This window comes from Canis lupus, chromosome 4, assembly GCF_011100685.1.
Source record: "Canis lupus familiaris isolate Mischka breed German Shepherd chromosome 4, alternate assembly UU_Cfam_GSD_1.0, whole genome shotgun sequence".
NCBI lineage: Eukaryota > Metazoa > Chordata > Mammalia > Carnivora > Canidae > Canis > Canis lupus.
Window position 1 is genome coordinate 4,334,322 of NC_049225.1, and position 20,146 is coordinate 4,354,467.

At 43.5% G+C, this 20,146-nt stretch overlaps 1 protein-coding gene across 1 annotated transcript in view; it reads left to right on the forward strand.

Moving 5' to 3' along the window:
• NID1 (nidogen 1) overlaps nt 1–20,146 on the forward strand; it is an 82,890-nt gene that overhangs the window by 27,484 nt on the left and 35,260 nt on the right. The window contains exons 3-9 of the mRNA XM_038533838.1: nt 1,308–1,534; nt 3,786–4,159; nt 6,549–6,698; nt 10,626–10,877; nt 13,033–13,233; nt 15,465–15,710; nt 16,261–16,404. Of these exons, the coding sequence (XP_038389766.1) occupies nt 1,308–1,534; nt 3,786–4,159; nt 6,549–6,698; nt 10,626–10,877; nt 13,033–13,233; nt 15,465–15,710; nt 16,261–16,404 (1,594 nt within the window). The remainder of the gene's footprint in view (nt 1–1,307; nt 1,535–3,785; nt 4,160–6,548; nt 6,699–10,625; nt 10,878–13,032; nt 13,234–15,464; nt 15,711–16,260; nt 16,405–20,146) is intronic.

A 20,146-nucleotide genomic window follows, 5' to 3' on the forward strand; every position in this document is an offset into this window, starting at 1 on the left:
ACACATTTTGCTTTTTGTAACTGAGTGCTCTACTTGAAAACTGCTTAAAACCTTAAATGTCTCAGGACGCCTGGGTGGCTCAGTGGTTGAGCATCTGCCTTTGGCTCGGGTCGTGATCCCAGGGTCCTGGAATCAAGTCCCACATGAGGCTCCCCACAAGGAGCCTGCTTCCCCCTTTGCCTCTCTCTCACTGTGTCTCTCATGAATAAATAAATAAAATCTTTAACAAAAAACAGCAACCAAAAAAACCCTTAAATTTCTCAACTGTGTGTCCCCTCCTCTTGAGTGATGAACACCCAACCCCTTGTACAGAGTCCTTGCCCACCTCTTGGGACTAATCTCCCCTTCTCCTTACTTTTCCACACATCCTTTGCCACAGCTGAGTCAAAATTGTTCATAATTCTCTGATCATGAATCTCGCTCGGCCCTGGGATCTTGCATTTGCTGCCCTCTCTGCCTGCCCCCACTACTGGTGTAAAACTCGTACTTGATCCTCTAAACTCGCACAGCCTCCTCTGCTCCTGCCCCCTAAGCTTCAGGCACTTCTTTCTGTGGCTTCTATAGCACTTGCACACAACTCCATTATAGAATCTGTCCCCCCATTTTGCAATGTTTTCTTCACATGTCAATTTCCCATCAAACTGGAAATTCTCAAGTGTGGAGACCATGTATTTATAGGAAAGGTACCAACAACATTTAGGGAATACTTTCTCTGTGCCTGGCTCTTCATATCATACACAGGTCTCCTAACATTTCTGTGAAGTATGTGGTTTTCTTTCCATCTAGCAGGTTCAGAAATCCAGGCTTAGAGAATTTAAGTAACATGCCCAAGGTCCCATAACCCATAATGAGTAGAGCAAAGATTTAGCTTCAAATCTGTTTTCTCCCAATGCTCATGTTCTTTTTTTTTTTTTTTTTCTGACTGTACATTGCTTGGGTTCGATAAATGTATGACAAATGATAAGTGTGGTTAATATGTTTAATGGCCATGGAAACAAATTCTAAGGATAAGAATTTGCTCAGTGGCATGAGATTTAGGCCCCAGTGTAGAGGTACCATCTCTATAATTTTTAGCGAAGCTTCATGGAGAAGGTATTCATTAATTAATTGGAAAATTTCATGTTGATCCAGCCTTAAAGATTTAAGTGGAGCCATCCTGGAATGCCTAACTCTTGCTACAAAAATACTTCTAGAATAAGGTGAGAGTACTGCTATCTCAGGACTTTGTCTAGATAGTCTGGTGAATAGGACAATTTAAGGTCTAATGATATATTCCTGAGTAACTGAGTCTCAACTCATCTTTGCAGAGAAACACATTCCAGGCTGTTCTGGCCTCCTCCGATTACAGCTCCTATGCCATTTTTCTCTATCCTGAAGATGGCCTGCAGTTCTATACGACATTCTCCAAGAAGGACGAGAATCAAGTTCCTGCTGTGGTCGCATTCAGTCAAGGCATCCAGGGATTATTCTGGAAGAGCGAAGGAGCATACAATATATTTGCTAACGACAGAGAATCAATTGGAAATTTGGCCAAGTATGCTTTCCTTGTTCTTCAGTAGATTCTCCCTTGATGATCATTTTATTATTAAGATGATGGTTTTATTATTTTATTAAGGATTGTATATATTATTATATATCAGTAATGGGCACTAGAGAACATGTCCTGAAAACGTTCCCACAGATTTAAATTTTTTATACAGTTTTTTATATCATGTAGTGCCTTTTCCTTGATGAATTCAAAGTAATACACTCTTTCAATGAACAGGTATCCCATTTTTTTTTTTTTGATAGCATGCACATTTGAAACGGTTGCTACCATCTCCTCTACAAGCATAAAGTTACAAATAAACGCTCTTCACACCCTATCTCCTGCTATAAACCCACAGCTGTGAAAAGAACGTCTCCCCCTTCACACCCCCTGCCCCGCCACGTGGATGAGAATAGAAACTCTCACAACAGAATTAGTGCTCTTTTGGGCTATTTTGTAGAATTTGGCAAAAGCAGGGGAAACTCAGACTGCTTTTTTTCTAAAACTAAAACCTTTCTCTCTCATTGTGCCTTGAAAAGTGAAGAAAGAACACCACCCTCCCAATTTCATATTACCCAATTGGATCTAAACATCCCTTGCCCTTGACTTAATGGTGTGAGTAGCAACTGGCATTGTGTGGGTGGCAAAAGCCCTCATTTATTGTGCTCGCCTGTTTCTGTGGTGTGAAACTCATGGCCAGTTTCCAGCTACCCTTGTCATGTTGCTCAATATGGAGTTGAGAAGAGAACCATTCTTCTCACCCTACGGATGCAGTAGACTTAAATAACTTCCAGAACATCGATAATAGTTAAATAATTCAACATGATGGGTTTCAAGTATTTAGCGCCTTTGTTTTTAATGTAATTTGTTTAATTGTAAGTTTATAGGATTTAATTTTTTACAATGGGTCTGTTTAAGAACTGGCTTGCAAAATTATTAAAATTTAGCAGCTGGCTCTCATGAGCTGGTGCTAGCAAGCTCCTGCACACCACTGCCTCTCTTGGAGTCCTGGGACCGACAGATGGAATACATAACCTGTTTCTACAGGGCTTTCTTGATTCCTTATCCCCTATCCCACCCCAATGTTTTGCTCCGTATCCTCCACTGAGTAATGTCTGTTCCTTCTTTCCATTGTATAAGCTGGTCATTTTACATAGTTTCTGATAGGAGCACTTCCAATCACAGATGCATAAGAACAGTAAACATGGTGGAGAAGGAAGAAGAGATTAGGGTCATTGTATTGTACTTTTTAAAAAATTATACAAGTCTTTTACATCCTGAATCTCATTTACATTTCACCATACCCTTGGGATGGAAAAAGGTAAACTGAGACCCGTCCAAGATCCCACAGCTGCTAGAGTTGACATTTCCGATAATCTAAGTCTGTACTGTGTTCACTCACAACACTTTTGACACCAAATAGGTGGCATTTTTTTTTTCCTACACCAACCAATTCCCTAACTTTCTGAACATCCATTTGGCATTCTACAGTTCAGCTCGGTTCTGACACGGACAGCCCAGGGTGAACAGAGACCCCACAGATTAAGGGTTTGATCCCACAAGACTGCACCCACCTCAGATGTAAGCTATGGGGAAGCTCCACATTGCCACCTCTACTTCTGATCAGCCGGCTATAAATTAGGGGTTTCTGTGACTCCTTGCCAAGTTCTATAATTTTGCTAGAAATGGCTCACAAAACTCAGGAAAGCACTTTTCTTACTATCGCCAGTTTATTTTAAAGGATACAAGTCAGGAGCAGCCAAGTAGAAGAAATGCATATAGCAAGGTATCAGAGGCAGAAGGGACTTGAGGCTTCCATGCCAGCTCTGCATGTCCTATACTCACCAACCTCAAAGCTCTCCCACCCTCATTGTTTAGGGGTTTTTATTACATGAGCATGATTGATGAACTCCTTGGCCATTGGTGATTCACTCAGTCTCCAACTCCTCTCCCCTCTCTCGAAGTCAGGGTGTGGAGCTGAAAGCTCCAACCCTCTAATCATGCCTGGGTCTTTTTGCTGTCCCGCCCTCATCCTGAAGATCTCTGGGGTCCCAGCCACCGCTCATCTCATCAGCATACAAGAGACACTGCAGAGATTAGCAGGATTTTAGGAGCTTTATGCCAGAACCAAAGACTCAGACAAAGTAGGCAGTGTGTTCCAGGCTGACATGCAGATTCTAAGGGCTCCTCCTGCTTTGTTAGTGGGGGAAGTTTGTGGGTTGCTGGCCTGTTTCTAAGAAGCCTGTCCTTCCTCTAGGAGCAGCAACTCTGGGCAGCAGGGCGTCTGGGTGTTCGAGATCGGGAGTCCAGCCACAGCCAGCGGCGTGGTGCCCTCCGACGTGAGCCTTGGACTGGATGACGGAGCAGAGTATGATGATGAAGACTATGAATCGGTGACCCATCTGGGCCTGGGGGACGTGAGCACGACACCCTTCCCCTATGAGGATCCGAGGAGGGGAGACCCTGGCACGTACAGCGCGCCCCGTGTCCTCTCCCCCCGCCGCCTGCCCACTGAGAGACACCCCGGACCTCCCACGGAGAGGACCAGGTCTTTCCAGCCACCAGCAGAGACATTTCCCCAGCAGCATGCACAGGTCATAGACGTGGACGAGGTTGAGGAGACAGGAGTCGGTACGGCCATTTACGTTATAGCTGGCATGTCCCAGGACAGGAGGGGGTCAGTTCTGTGCCTTATATGGCAGTTTGGAAGGTTGAGACCTGGGGAAGTAGGGGTGGCCATCGCAGCTGTAGAACTTTGCTGGATGGGCCTGGTGGCTTCAGAGACTCCAAGGGATCTTTGGGGATTAGGGTTGTGGTCACAGGAACTGCCGAGCGGGTGCTCTTTCAAGTTTCCTCTGACTCCTTTTGTCTGTTTGAAAGAGAAGAGGGCTTTGGAAGTATTTTGGAAGTCAGATTTTCTTATTTGTGACTTCTGGGATCAGAAATATATTCACACACCTGAAAAAACATTTTGGAAGGTTCTTGGGCTATTTACGCAGTTTATCTTTGACGTCTATTTCCTCTTGGTTTTGGCGTGAAGATGGTTGATTATTTTTCCTCCCCAGTCCTGTCAGCTTCAGGGTTGGCTTCAAAATACAAAACAATCTGGGTTTAAAGATTTCAAAATACAAAACAAATAGATCCCCCTTTTAAAGATAATTTTAAAATACAATCTTTTCTAGCCAACCATATTCTGTCGGGTTTTTGCTCTATTTTGAAGGAAAACCATTTGAGCTCTTGCATGCTTTGATTTGTCTTATAAAAGATGTTCAAATTAAACTGTGTTAATTATGTTTTGCTCAGCAGGTTGACATATGATCTGTTAACATTCATTTACATGAGATAGTCTAAGCCTTTAAATGATGTTTACTGTGACTCTTTCCTGCTTCTACTATGAATTTATAAGGCCCCCAGAAAAATCGACTCCATTGCACATTATTCACTCAATTTTTATTTCTCCTTACATTTTCTGATTTGTTTCATTGCAGTCGTTATAAATGTTTGTTCTTTTTGGAGTATCCCCAAACCTGGACAAGATCTGGTGGCCCAGGGGGGATGTGCTTACTTACTTCTAAGACATAGAAATAGAGAAGTTACCCTTTATGGCATGATGAGAACATGGGTTCATGTCTCATTTCAGGGTTGTGAGATTGAGCCCAGTGTCAGGCTCCATACACCCTGGATTTCCTGGGGCAATGCTAACAACTCTTAGCACATGGCACTCTGCTCTTACAGCTGCTTCCAGACTGGTGTCCCCCAGACATGTGGGGTTATGTTTACTCACAGATGTGGAGTCTGGAGTCTTATCCTGCTTTTCCCCTGTCTAGGTGTCTGTGAATTTCTCATCCGTGAAGCCATCACTTTGAAATGAGATCATAGCTAGCACCAGCAACTCGGGGTGGTATATTACCTGGTACTGGTAAAAAGCCTCAATTTGAACTCCAACTGTGCCTAAAACAGATATTTTTCTGTCCCTCCATCCCATGGTTTTATTTCCCTGTTTTTAGTAGAAAGGTCCGTTTTCTATAGTCAGCAGTCTATTCCTGGTGTTATTTGAAAAGTCACTCACAGATACGCAGGCAGTAAGGGACCCACTGGGAGCCAGGCCCGCAGCTGGAGCTGAAGCAACCAGTCACGTTTTGTGTGTTCAGCTCAAGGCCCTAGTGTTCCGAGCTCCAAACGCCACCTTTACACACCGGAAATTCCCTTCTGAGCTTGTAGACTAATCAAATTGACCTGATGTTAAACTTTACTTTTATCTGCCCTTGTCACAGTCAATCATAAATTGGATCATTATCCCCTCTAAAATGTCTCCCCATGTGCTTTTGAACCTGATTCCAAATTAATTTGCTGTGGATTATTAAATTTAATGAGCCAGTTCATAATTCTAACAAAATGAAGCTGGGAAGTAGGAATTTGAAATAGAAATTCTTTTTGTTTTTTTGAGTCAAAGACCTTTAGACCAAGTATGACTAAGGAATTATTTCTAGTCAGCTTTTCAGTATAAGAGCTTCAGAGTTTTCCCCTGGGAGAAGAATGGGGAAGTTTTAAAAATACTTTCAGGTCATTAAAATGACAAATTTTATTATATATATATATATATATATATATATTTTTTTTTTTACCACAATAAGATAGTAAAAAAAAAAAAAAAAAAAATCAAAGATATGTCCCAAAATGTGAAGCTGATCTGACTATATTACATGGACGCCATGTTAAGATTGATGTTGGGTGGCAGTGACCTAGTAGGGATACAGTGATAATATTGATTCAGGGATCCAGTACATTGGATTATAGCATTTTTAAATAACTCACTCCTGTGATTTCTCAAACTCCTTTTAGACCCATTTGCCTTGGTGGTTTGAGTACAGGAGCCACTATATGACTTAAGTAGCTACAAGTAGTCAGCAGTACTAGAGCAGGTGGGAATTCCTGCGAGGCTCAAGTGCACACAGTATGGTAAAGCCTGGTCCACCGCCATGCAGGGTGCTTACAGGTGTGCTGTGTTTTCTCTGAACAGTGTTCAGCTACAACACGGACTCCCGCCAGACGTGTGCCAACAACAGACACCAGTGCTCTGTGCATGCCGAATGCAGGGACTTTGCCACGGGGTTCTGCTGCAGCTGTGTCGCGGGCTATACTGGGAATGGCCGGCAATGTGTTGCAGAAGGTATTTGGCTTTGGGATCACCTGGGTGGCTCAGTCAGTTAAGAGTCCCGCTCTTGGTTTTGGCTCAGGTCATGATTTCAGGGTTGTGCGATCGAGCTTGGTGTCAGGCTCCACATTGGGCATGGAGCCCGCTTGAGATTCTCTCTGTCTCCTTCTCCCTCTGCTTGTGCTCTCTCTTGCTCGCTCTTGTTCTCTCTCAAAAAAGAAAAGAATGAGGTATTTGGCTTTGATGTGTCCCATTTGTGTGGGGAGAAGGAGGGAGTGGAGTTTTTGTTATGGTGTTTGTTTTGAAATGTTGGCTACATCTCTAAAGGTGGGTAGTGTTTTTAGTAGATCTAAAATGATATTTAATATATCATTCCCATTTTTCTCATACTCCTCTAAAGGGCTTTTCTCAGGGAATGCCCACTTTTCTAATAAAGTGGGGTCTCTTTCTTTCCTGTGCTATGTTTTTCTCCATCTTGATGCCTTGGGAGCCCATCTTTACAAAGGCCCCTAACATGGGACAAAGGCTGAAGTGTTTAAATAATGCAGCCTGGACCAGCCAGGCATTGTTAATGCCTCTCATTTTCTTCCATTTCTTTCCAACCTCCCATGTGGCATTGATCACAGGCCTGACTGTCCTAATGGTTGTTAAACTCCAGCAGGGCCATGGTGGGCAGGCATGGACCAAAATTTGTAGTAGGGAAAAGTATATTCCAATCACCCATCCCTTCCCACTGTCCTCTCTTCATGCCTCTGAAATCACTGCATGATGATGGCGGAGCGTAAGGGGTACACCAGTTAATTCTGGAGCACCAAACCCATTGTGGGGCTGACTCCAAAATGGATTCAGCTGTGGGTCAATATCAGTTCTAAGCTCTACCCCCAAGAGGACCAGCCAGTCTTGATGCTCTCTGGTGAGCAGAACAGTCTTCTCAGCGGAAGTCTAGAGGGGTAAGAGAATAGTTTACTCAGAGAGTAAGACCTCTGGGAGTCTGGGGCATAGACTAAAATTAAAACAAAAGCCACAAAACCCTACCATACTGAACATTGGTCCTTTTAGGTGCTACATCACCTCACTTGTCCCTCATTGGTCATTTTCTTTGTGCTGAAGAATCTCAACTGCTTTGCAAAATTTAACTAATTGAAACTCGGAGGAACAGTTTCTGTTTTTCACATCCCTGGCCATAGCTGTAGTGAAATCAGTTATTTTAATTTGCTAAAAAAAAAAAAACGTTTCCTTCTAGATCGCAATGAGATAAAGGGAGTTTTGTTAAATACCATCTGATGAAAGAAAATTATGTATACCTATTAATTTGGGGAAATGTTTTGAACTTCTGTAAGTGTGTTTTCTGTTTTCTTTTAAATCCCACCACCCCAGGTAGTATGGTATGCCTCTGTTTCTTGTTTTTGGCTTGGCTTTCGTACATCTCTCACCCAGAGAGAAACTTCCAGAATTTACAATGAAAGCTTATTCTTAAAGAGCAACCTCTCCTTCCCTCTTTCCATGCCAAGTATCAGAGCTGGAAATGCTGAGCAGTTTGTGTTTGGTGACAAGCTCAGATGTAACAAACTGTTCAGCTGCATATTTTGACATTATATACTCGCCCCATAATACTTCTGTGGTTTACATATTTGTTGGATTCTTGCTACTTTTGAAACATTTTTCTGGCTCAAGGTTTGGTGGAAAAAAATTTGTTTGGTTTCCTTCACTTGGCTTTCTTGCTTGTTTCTGTAATTGTTTGGGGGATGCATTTTTTCGATATTAGTCTTCCAACTTCATAGCATTCCCCAGTGTAATGACACAATTTGTGTGCTGAAACACTGTGTGTGTCAAGTATGTCTTGGCTTGTCAGTGACCCTGTTTAACAGCTTGGGCATAGTGAACATAGCAGAGGGTTTTCTGATCATAAGCGATGATGCTCAGGTGCAAGCCCCTGTGTCCAGTGTTATTCAACAGACTTTACTGAGAACTTTCTGGGTGCAGAAAACTGCTGAGGCCAGGTGAAGGAGCTGGGTGGATCTGAAAGTCCTGTCCCTGGTAATCTATGAAGAGAAACAAAGTATGTGCAATCAATAACTGATCGAATTTAATTCTGCATCAAACCTGAACAGTCCAAAGTGATTTATTTACCTCTCCCTTCAGTTTTCTTAAAGATATAATTAACATCCTTGTTAAAGGACACAGTTTGGGGCACCTGGGGTTTTGGTCAGTGAAGTGTCTGCCTTCAGCTCAGGTCATGATCCCAGGGTCCTGGGATTGAGCCTTGCATTGGGCTTTCTGCTCACTGGGGAGCCTGCTTCTCTCTCCTCTCCCCGCTCCTGCTCTCTTGCTATCTCTGTCTCTGTCTCTCTCAAATAAATAAAAACATATTTTTTAAAAATAGAGTACATGGTTTGCTGGATTTTAGTCTCACTAAGTTGTGCAGCTGTCACCTCTGTCTAGCTGTAGAACATTTTTATCAGTCCAGAAAGAAACACTGTATCCACTAACCCCTCTCCACAGCTCATCTACTTCCTGCCATTATGGCTTATCCTCTTCCAAAATATTTCCATTTCATTCCACGGAATCATATGATATGTGACCTTCTGCATCTGACTTCTTTCACTTCACTTGCTGTTTTCAAGGCTTATCCCTGTTTTGGCACATACCAGGACTTTATTCTTTTTTTTCTAGCTATGTATTCTTTTGCGTGGTTATACCAAGCAACGGATATCCTGGCCGTTATGAATAACGCTAGTAAGAGCATTTGTGTACAAGTTTTTGTATGGACATATGTTTCCTGCTCTCTTGGGAAGACACCTAGGAGTTGGAATTTCTGGGTCATGTGGTAACCTTCAGTTTTCTTATTTGAATGCAAAAACGACTTAATTTCTTTAGATCTTACATTTTTCTGATTAAACAGTAATGTATGCAAGTTATAAATACTTACAAAGCATAGAGGCACGTATTACAGAAAAATGAAAGTTTACCGTATTGCCCTGAGTTAACCCCTGTTAGCAGTTTTGTGTATATCTCTTCTTGTATTTTCCCCGAGGTATATGCTAACATTTATTATTAGTGTGCTTTTAAAACAAAAACTATTCTATATATACTCTTTGGTAACTTGTGAAGAAGGCTTTTACATTTCCACAGTAGGTTTCACATCTTTCCCAGTTTTCTGAATGCAACAGTCAACCACAAACACACCCCAGTCCATGAGCCGATCCTGGGCCAGAGGCCATGTCTGTGTGTCCTGTGACATCTGCAGTGCCCACATCTGTTGGAGCTTGGTTTGAATGAAGCTCCGGGACCCAGACGGTCCTCACTCTCAGTGATAGAACCATATTTGAGCCAGAGCTGTGTATTAAGGTGTGTGATAGATCAGGCTGCCAAATGTCCCAGATTCCCAGGACTACCCAGTGAAATTAGGAATTCTGTTCCTTATACACCTAAGAGTGATCAGTGATAGGATCACCTAGTTCTAGATCACTCGTGACACCGTTCTCCTAAGATGATTTAATGTGACCCTGAAGCTCCTTCATCACACAGTGACTCCCCTTGGAGCTACTTCCGTGCTGTCCATTATGGATCAGCATGGGACAGAGGAAGGATGTTGGAATTTCAAATGCTCACAGACAGTTGTGACTACTGTCCTCCTGGCAACTGCTCTCAATGATCCCAATGCCTTTCTATCTCTTTGCTTTAGAGGTACAGGTCCTACCAGGCATGTTACTCTTTTTTAAAAGGCTGGCTTCTGGGGCACCGGGATGGCTCAGTGGTTGAGTGTCTGCCTTTGGCTCAGGGCATGATCCCGGGGTCCTGGGATCGAGTCCCGCATTGGGCTCCCCGCAGGGAGCCTGCTTCTCCCTCTGCCTATGTCTCTGCCTCTCTCTGTGTGTGTCTCTCATGAATAAATAAATAAGATCTTTAAAAAAAAAGCTGGCTTCTTCGTTTCTTGCTCAGGTTCCCCCCAGCGAGTTAATGGCAAGGTGAAAGGAAGGATCTTTGTGGGGAACAGCCCAGTTCCCACCGTCTTTGAGAACACCGACCTCCACTCTTACGTGGTAATGAACCACGGGCGCTCCTACACAGCCATCAGCACCATTCCCGAGACCGTGGGCTATTCTCTGCTTCCTCTGGCCCCCATCGGAGGCATCATTGGATGGATGTTTGCAGTGGAACAGGATGCATTCAAGAATGGGTTCAGCATAACAGGTAATTTATCTTCAACGGTAAAATCAGTGGACCCCACAGGTGTGCCTGGGAGGCCTGGGGGTTAATAGTAAGGAAACTCTAGGTTTGCAGACACTTACTGATGAGCATTTTGTGGCTCTAGACCTAAGACCTAGGTCTTAGGCTGTGACAGTCTCCCTCCTTTTGTTATCAAGCCTGCCTCAAATTCCCAACCAATCTGATCTGATATTTGACATTTCTTTAGCATCTGCTTGGAGAAAAGGAATCTGCTGTTTCTAGCTAGTGAATTAAGCCTGATAAACATAATCCTCCTGAGTCTTAGAAAACCTAATTTTCCCAGAGGCTGTGCCCTATCAGGGACAGTGCAGTCTTTAGCAGACCCGGGGGCAGATGTTTGGGGGGACATTTCTGTAGTGTGGTCATGGCCTCTCCCATGTTCTGCTGAGGCCAGCTTCCCTGTGCATGCTGGAGGCCTTTTCCTGGAATAGTTTGGGTTTAAGAGACTGTGTCCTTCCTCTCTAGACACTTCCAGAATTTGGAGCCCATTGTTCTGGGTCACTGGTACCCATCTGCTGCTTCTGACTACCTAGATCTGTTTTTTCCCCCACCTCTTCACCTTGCTGGAGCCTCAACCGTGGCTTTATTGTGAAAAGGCCATGCAGCAGGGTCTCTAGGCTTTGCCATGGTAACCCTCCAAAAGTCATGGGACATTAAATACATAGTTTCCTGCAATGTGGCCATTTAAGAACGGAGAGGATACATATTTGAAAAAGGGTGGACCTACCCATGAGGTATCAACTGTATGGCCTAATATTTTTTCTCTATCCTTCAGGCATATATATCCTGAGTATTATAACCAGGTTCACGTTCTCATGCAAACATGCTCTTTCCTGACAGCCAAGATTTGCAGTCAGACCCACAGACGCTACTCCATCCCCACACAGGTTTTCAAATTGGTGTTGCTCTCTCTGTGGATTCATTTAAACTGGTGGTATTTTGTAACAACGTCAACTTCAGCAGGGTTGAGGGAGTCTTTACAAATTTCCTACCACAGTAAATCTCTTTTACTACCGTGGTCCTTAAATGTCCCAGGACGTGGATTAGCACTTGGACATCTGCCTGGGACTTGGGTACTATAAAGCAGGAATTGTCACACTTTGCAAATGGGCAGATAGTAAACATTTGCTTTGCCTAAATATTCTAGGCGATATGACCTCTGTTGTAACTGCTCAACTCTGTTAAGTGATCACAGAGCAAAAGCAATCATAAATAATATGTCATATGAGCAAGTGTGACTGTGTCCTAATGAAACTTTATTAATGGGCACTAAAATGTAAATTTCATGTAATTTTCACATAGTATATATGTGAAATATATATGATAACATGTAATACGAAATATTATTCTTCTGACTTTTTAATAAACCATTTAAAAATGTAAAGAGCATTCTTGGCTCAAGGGCTATGGGCCTGAGTGGCCAGAGTTAGCCCCGAGGCCATAGTGTGCCAGCACCCCAGCTGTAATGGGAGTATGCATATGTGGAAAGGAAAAGAAGCTGGAAGGAGAAGTATTTTTGCTGCATCTTTGGGGCTGCAGCCTAGCACAGACCAAGGGGAGTTCCTGAGCCAACACCCATAGTAAGTACTCCCCAGGTGGTTTCTGGTATTGGCAATGGTTTGCCCTGAGCAACTCACCCATCCTGACTGGCACACTGAAGTGTTACAATAGTTATCACCATAATTAACATCTTGGAAAGCTTGACATTTGGCAGAGCACTTCTAAACATACTTTAGCTCATCTAGTTTCCAGCAGGTAGCATGTATCGCTCTTTTATCCTTAAGAAATGGAGGCTCGGGACATTAGGTAACTTGTTCAGATTTGCTCCATTAGCACCTAGCACAGCTGGGAGACCAACTCTGGTCCTTTGCTTTGTCCAGCTCTAGTCCTGAGCCAGCCCATCTCCAATACAGGTATGGGGCTGGGAAGCAGCTTCTCTCCTCTGTGCATGACTCAGTTGGGCCACAGGGATGTTCCAGCCCTGTCCCCAGCATCACGGGCTCCATTTCTGCCAACCAAACTGTAGAGGAGGTGTGAGCCTCCATCATGAGCAACCCCTGAGCCTAGGAGTCATTTTTACTCCTTCCCAGGTGACAAAATGACTCACGTTGCTTTCCAGGAGGTGAGTTCACCCGCCAGGCCGAGGTGACCTTTGTGGGGTATCCGGGCAAGCTGGTCATCAAGCAGCAGTTCAGTGGCATCGACGAACATGGACACCTGACCATCAACACGGAGCTGGAGGGCCACGTGCCGCACATCCCATTTGGCTCTTCTGTGCACATCGAGCCCTACACAGAGCTCTACCACTACTCTCGTGGGGGTGAGGCACCAGAGCCATGTGGGGTGGGGGGGTGAGATGAGAGGGGTGGAAGTGGGGGAGTGGGAGGGGTATGGGCACAGCTCCAGCTCCCCACTGGCTCCAGACCCACCCACTGCTGCAGGAGGCCTGGGGCTGGGCCATCCCCTGGGCTTCCTAGTGGGAAGTATCTGGGTGCTAGCTTATTAAAGTCACCTTTTCCCCTAATTATAGACATAGTACACACTAGTAGGAAATTAGTGCAAAAAAAAAAAAAAAGAAGCATAGTGGTAAAACTGGGGCAAAGTTATTATTAGATTTAAATTATTTCCTTTCAGCCTGTCCCTCATTTATATATAAAATATCCCAACAGGGGCGTCTGGCAGGCTCAGTTGGGTGGACCCCACTTTGAGTTTAGAGATTGCTTAAAAATAAAAATATTAGAAAAATACCTCAACATATATATGTGTATATATATATATATATATATATGTACACATATGTTGGGTTGTGTGTACATATATATATAATATTTCACTATAGATTTTATAAGTCCTAGGGATGTAATGTATACCATGGATATTTCATATGTATATAACTATATGTACATGTGTATATATGTATACATCTATATTTTAACTTACTCTTTTAAATAATATCAAACTTACACAAAAGTTGAAAGTAGCACAGGTTCCATCGGCCATTTACCCAGCTTCACTAATTGTTAACATTTTGCCATATTTACTTGACCATTCTTATATGTATGTATGTATATATATATATATATATATACATATATATCAAATGATACATTTTTTTGAGAGTAAGTTATAGTCATTATAATCCTCCACCGAAATATTATTCTTCTGACTTTCTCCCTAAATAAGTCACCCATTTTATATTCTCTTATGTGACCACAGTGCAATGATCACAGTCAAGAAATTTCACACTGATGCCATATTATTACATGCTCTACAGTTGGATAGAGCAATTTTATTTAAATGAAATTGCAATTATACCACACTATTATACAGCTGTTAATTTAAGCCATTCTGTTTTCTAAAGCTTAAGTTATTTCCAATTTTCCCATCTCATAATCAGTCAAAAGGCCATCATCAAAAGTCTGGACTAAATTTCTGATTCTTTTCTAAGATTCAATTCCTAGAAATAGAATTGCTGAGCCAAACAATAGGAACTTTTTAAAGGCTCTTATTAAATTGCCATACAGAAAGGTTGTACTAATTACCAGGGCTTTGTGGCTTGATTGAGCTCTCCTGGGGTTGGTGAATAGGAGGTGGAATGAGCAGCAGGACCCTAGTCTGCAGTCAGCCTGCGACCAGATGGTGTTTCTGGCAGCGTAGCATGTGGGAGCTGGACAGGAGGCAGCTTATACTAATTTTATTTATCTTCTGGCTTTTGTTGTGAACTACAGCAGAGCACACAAATATAAAGAACCTTTTATTCTTCTTCTTCTTTTTTTAATCGGAAGTTGAAAGTTTCATAGTATGGGTCAAAAGCAGGCTCTCTCCTGAGCAGGGAAGGCTGTCTTGTTCTCTCTGAAGGTTTGCTCACAGCATTTTAGTAATTTTTCAGAAATTGATATTGAAACCCATTTAGTGTCTCTCTCTCTCTCTCTCTCTCTCTTTGTATTAGAGAAGTGTTTCATCTAGGGTTATACATAGCAGCCACTATTTATTGAATCCCAAGTGAGATAACCTATATAAAGCCATTAGCTCTCTGCTAGTCACGTGGTCAGTGCTCCATAAGTGGTAGTTTATCTTAACAGTACTAGCCTGCATGGGTCCGGAAATTTTACATACATTATGTCATCCTCACCCCAAACCACAGTGTAAGAGAAACGGAGGCTGAAGAAGTTGTAACTGGCCTGTGATTGTCCACCTTGTGAGTGGTGGTGCAAGGTGTTAAGTTCAGGTGTATCTGCTTTCAAGTGTGTGCTCTTTCAGCAGACCTCTTATCTCTGAGTTGCTTCTGGGTGGCTTTAGAACTTACAAAGAACACTTGATAAGAGGAAGCAGTAAATATGACTAATATGAACAATACCATAATAATATGGAAAATCTAGGTAACACAGTGAGCCCCAATGCTGAAATAAATGGTCTTATGTAACCCATTCCATCCAGTCTCTCATCTGGACAGGGAATACCGCCGATGGTTTTAAAGCCCTCGACTAAGACTTTTTTTTGCCTCATTTGTCTCCCTACCTTGTCTGCTTTCTCTCTGCCACCGTACCCCAGTGATCACGTCCTCCTCCACCCGGGAGTACACCGTGACAGAGCCTGAGCAAGGTGGTGCTGCCTCTTCCAACATCTACACCTACCAGTGGCGCCAGACCATCACCTTCCAGGAGTGTGCCCACGACACCTCCCGGCCGGTCCTGCCCAGCACCCAGCAGCTCTCTGTGGACAGCGTGTTTGTACTATACAACCAGGAGGAGAGGATCCTGCGCTATGCACTAAGCAACTCCATTGGTCCTGTGAGGGGTAGGAATGGCAGCTCTTCGAGCCCCGGGGGTTCTGTATATCTGGGGTCTGGCAGTAAGGTCTTTCTCTTTTTTAGTTGTTTTGGTGTTCCCTTCATACCCAGGGCACTTCCCCAGCTGACCAAGTTTGTCCTTGCCTAGCTCCATAAAGCAGGAGCAGGGCAGGTGTCTTTCTCCCTCCTTGGACAACTGGAGCTTTAGGCGTTGGGGGTGGTACGTTCTTTCTTAAAAGGCCAGGCAGCAAACATTCTAGGCTTTGCCAGCTATATGGTGTCTGTCACAAGATCTCAGTTCTGCCACCATAGCACAAAAGTAGCAACAGACTATATGCAGGTGAATGGATGTGGCTGGTTTCAGGTAAGACTTTATTTACAAAAATAGGCATGGATCTGGAGGGATAGTTCACCTATCCTGCCCCATGGTGATGCAGGGGCAGGCTAGTTTCTTGTTCCAGGAACCCTTGGCCATTCTCTGGGTCATTAGCTGGGCCTTCCTTCCTCTGCTGGCATTTCTGAATTACTCACTTGCCTCAATATCTCTCTCCTTTGCAGATGGCTCCCCTGATGCCCTTCAGAATCCTTGCTACATCGGCACTCATGGGTGTGACACCAACGCGGCCTGTCGTCCTGGCCCCGGGGTTCAGTTCACCTGCGAGTGTTCCATTGGATTCCGAGGGGACGGAAGGACCTGCTCTGGTATGGCCATCCATTCTGACTTGTGGGGTCTGGGAAATAGGCCAGGAGAAGGCATCCAGAGTTCACAAACCAGAGGACCAGGTGAAGCGAGGGAGCAGGGGTGGATGTGCCCAGCCCCACACCTGGGGTCCCCATGTAATGTCAGGGGTAGTGTCCCTTTCTTCCACCTAATCCAATGCAGAGACTCCCAGCAGCAGAGGAGAATTCACAAGGCCATGCTCTACTTCACCTTAAGAACACACAGATCTATTATTTTTTTTTTAAGATTTTATTTATTTGAGAGAGAGAGAGTGGGCAAGAGAGAACATGAGCTGGGGGAGAGGCAGAGGGAAAGGGAGAAGCAGCCTCCCCGCTGAACAGGGAGCCCCATGTGGGGCTCGATCCCAGAACTCGGGCATCATGACCTGAGCCAAAGGCAGACGCTTCACCAGTGTCTGACTGAACCACCCAGGCACCCTAAAAACACACAACGTTAAAGGGAAGCTAAAGTCAGTGCTGTGTATCACACTAATAATAAAGAACTAACTGTAATGAGCCCAGGCTTTCTTGGTGTAGATACTCCACAAACACAGTCTCCTTTCTTCCAGCAACTCTGTTGAGATTGATGCTTTCATTTTTGCCTTTTAAAAAATTATGTTTAGGAGTGTTTGGATGGCCTCAGTGGTTGAGCATCTGCCTTTGGCTCAGGTCCTGGGATTGAGTACTGTATCGGGCTCTCTGTAGGGAGCCTGCTTTTCCCTCTGCCTATGTTTCTGCCTCTCTGTGTATCTCTCATAAATAAATAAATAAAATCTTTAAAAATTTTTTAAAAATAAAAATTATGTTTAATTGTGCTAAAATACACGTAAAATTTGTGGTTTTACCCCATTTTTGAGCATATGGTTCAATGGTATTAAGTACATTCACATAGTGGTGCCATCACCACCATCCATCTCCAGAGCTCTTCTCAACTTGCCAAACTGAAACTCTGTCCCCAATAAACAATAGTTTCCTATTCTCTTGTGTGGCCCCCATCAGCCCCTGGCCACTGCCATTTTACTTTCTGTGTATTAATTTGACTACTCTATGTACTTCATAGAGTGGTATTACACAGTCCCTTTCTTCTGTGACTGGCTTATTTCACTGAGCGTAACATCCTCAAGGCTCATCCGAGCGTGTTGTAGCCTGGGTTAGAACTTTTCCTTCTTAGGCGGGAATAACATTCCATGGTGTGCATGCACTACCATTTTTTTTCCTTCATTTGCTTGTCTGTGGATGCCTGGGTGGCTTCAATTTTTTGGCTATTGTGAATAATGCTGCTATGAGTATCGGTGTACAAATACCTGTTTGAGACCCTGCTTTCAGATCTTTGAGGATATATACTCAGAAGTGGAATTGCTGGATCATAGGGTACTTCTATGCTTGATTTTTTTTGAGGAATCTCCATATTTTTTGCCACAACAGCTGTACCATTTTACATTCCTACCAACAGCACACAAGGGCTGCACTTTCCCCACATTCTTGCCAATTTGTGTTCCTGTGGTTTATATTTATTTTGGTAGTGGCCATTCCACTGGCTGGCAGGTCCATTCCTACTTCTATAGCTGAGAATCAGTGAGACTCATCAACATGAGCCAGTGACACTGAAACACTGGAACTTAACTGACTCAAACATGCATATGCTGCTTCTCAGTGAACTTCTTTAATTATAATTTCATTTTTAACACTTACACGTAGACAGCTTGTATGTTTGTGACTGAATTTCAGGCCACTACCAAGGATTAGTTAGTTGATTCCTAACTCAGTGAAGAGTCCATATAGCAGGGGCAACTAGTGTAAGAATGTCAAGTGCTTCAAGGTGAGCCACTTAAATCTGCAGCAGAGGGCTCACTAGCAAATGTAGGAAGTGCTAGAAATAAGTTCCCTCAGTGAAAGAGTGGCATGCACATGGATGTTTGGCTAGAAAGATGAGCAACCCCTTGAATGGAACATAAGAATCTGGTGAGCCTGGCAGCCTTGACATTGGGGGACAATGACCTAGGTCTGGAATCCAACACTCTGATTAGTGGCAGATTTCATGTGCTGATTTAACATAAAGTTTGGCGGATCCTACTGTCAGTATATTGCTTTATTTGACTCAGGGTGAAATTCTATGGGAGGTGCTCAGTGGGCCATCTGAAATAATAGGGAGCAGGGACTTGGGCTTACAGGAAAAGACTGTCAAACTGTTTAGCCAGACTGCTGATGACTTTACACAGGTGGTAGAATTCAATCTGAGGCTCGTCTTCCTGGTAACATACAACTGGGAAGGGGACATTGTTCCTACTTGCCTCTAATGATCAGAGTTTTCCAGAATTTCCCAAAATAGCCCAACAATCTTGAATGGCTAAATTGGTTCAGGCCAGTTTGAAGCAGCATGGTAGTGTGTGTGTGTGTGTGTGTGTGTGTGTGTGTGTGTGTGTGTGTGCATGTGTAGACACACATGCGACTGCGCAGGTGGACATGCCCACATGGGCACACAAGTGTGTTCTTGTGAGCAGAACCCTCCTGAGGCCGTGAAGATGGTGATGGACACCATGCAGGGATGGGGCTCCCTAATTTCTCTGCTAGAGGCATATGCCTCCTTAGTCTTTATGTGGCTCTTCATCAACTTCATAAGCCAACTCAATGTTAGGAAAGCATGGAGATACTACAACCCACTGCTGCTGTACCATGACCTCTGGCTAATTCTTCCACTCTTGTACTTTAGCATCTCATAGTAGGAATGCCTGCCTCACTTCACAAGGCACAACCAGCCATACCTCACATTATCTGTTGCTATCATAGAAAACCCTCTGATGTGCCCGCTCTGGAAGACAGGTGGTCATGTGCAGACTTGCTTTTGTTTTCTGGTTAGTCCTCATTCTGGCAGATTAGCACCATGGAATGTGAGTATATTCCCAGTTAGGCTACCTTTTGTTCTGGGTCACTAGAACATGCCTCAAAGTGTTAATGCATTGAGACATTAGGCTGTTAATAGGAAATTGCATTAAGCAAATCATGTCGTGTATTATTTTGACCTGGAAAGTGCCTTTGAGGAGAATGAGAATGAGCCTTTGTAATTCAGTTTGTGTAACACTGACGTGATGATAGATGACACCCTCAACAAGCCCAGTGTTGGTTAGACACTGCATGGCGACCCTCCAAGGTGGTTTGGAGAAGGTTTCCAGAAAAATCATAGAGTTCTGCTGCCTAGCAGAATGGCTTCCATATATTTCTCAATTGGGAGTCTGTAGAGATAGTTTTGGATAATCTCCGTTCGAGTAATTTTGAGTGCACACAAGGCACTTAACAAATCAGTCATGAGACTCTTCTCCTCAAAGAGCTTAGCCTTGAGAAAAGAGACAAATTTATATTTGTTGAAAATCTAAAAGTAGCCACTCTGAAAAAAAATAAAGAAGAAAGCAGTAATTACAAGAATAATCCAGGACTTTCCTGTTGGGTTAGAGGATGATCTATGTGCAAGGAAATCTCTTTCCAGAGAAGAGAACAATAAACTTGAAGCAGATTTTGTGAAATTTTATGAGGGGGGGCTATCGCCAATTCACTCTTTCCAGTAAAGGAAGGATTAAAGTCCTAGCCTCAGTTTACAGAAGGGAGGATTTAAATTAGGTATTAGGGAGAATTTCTACACGTAAGGACTGTGGGCTATTAGCAGGGAAACTGCTAGAGTCTTGCTCCACCCTGCTTGGAGATACATATATATACGTATACATACATGTAT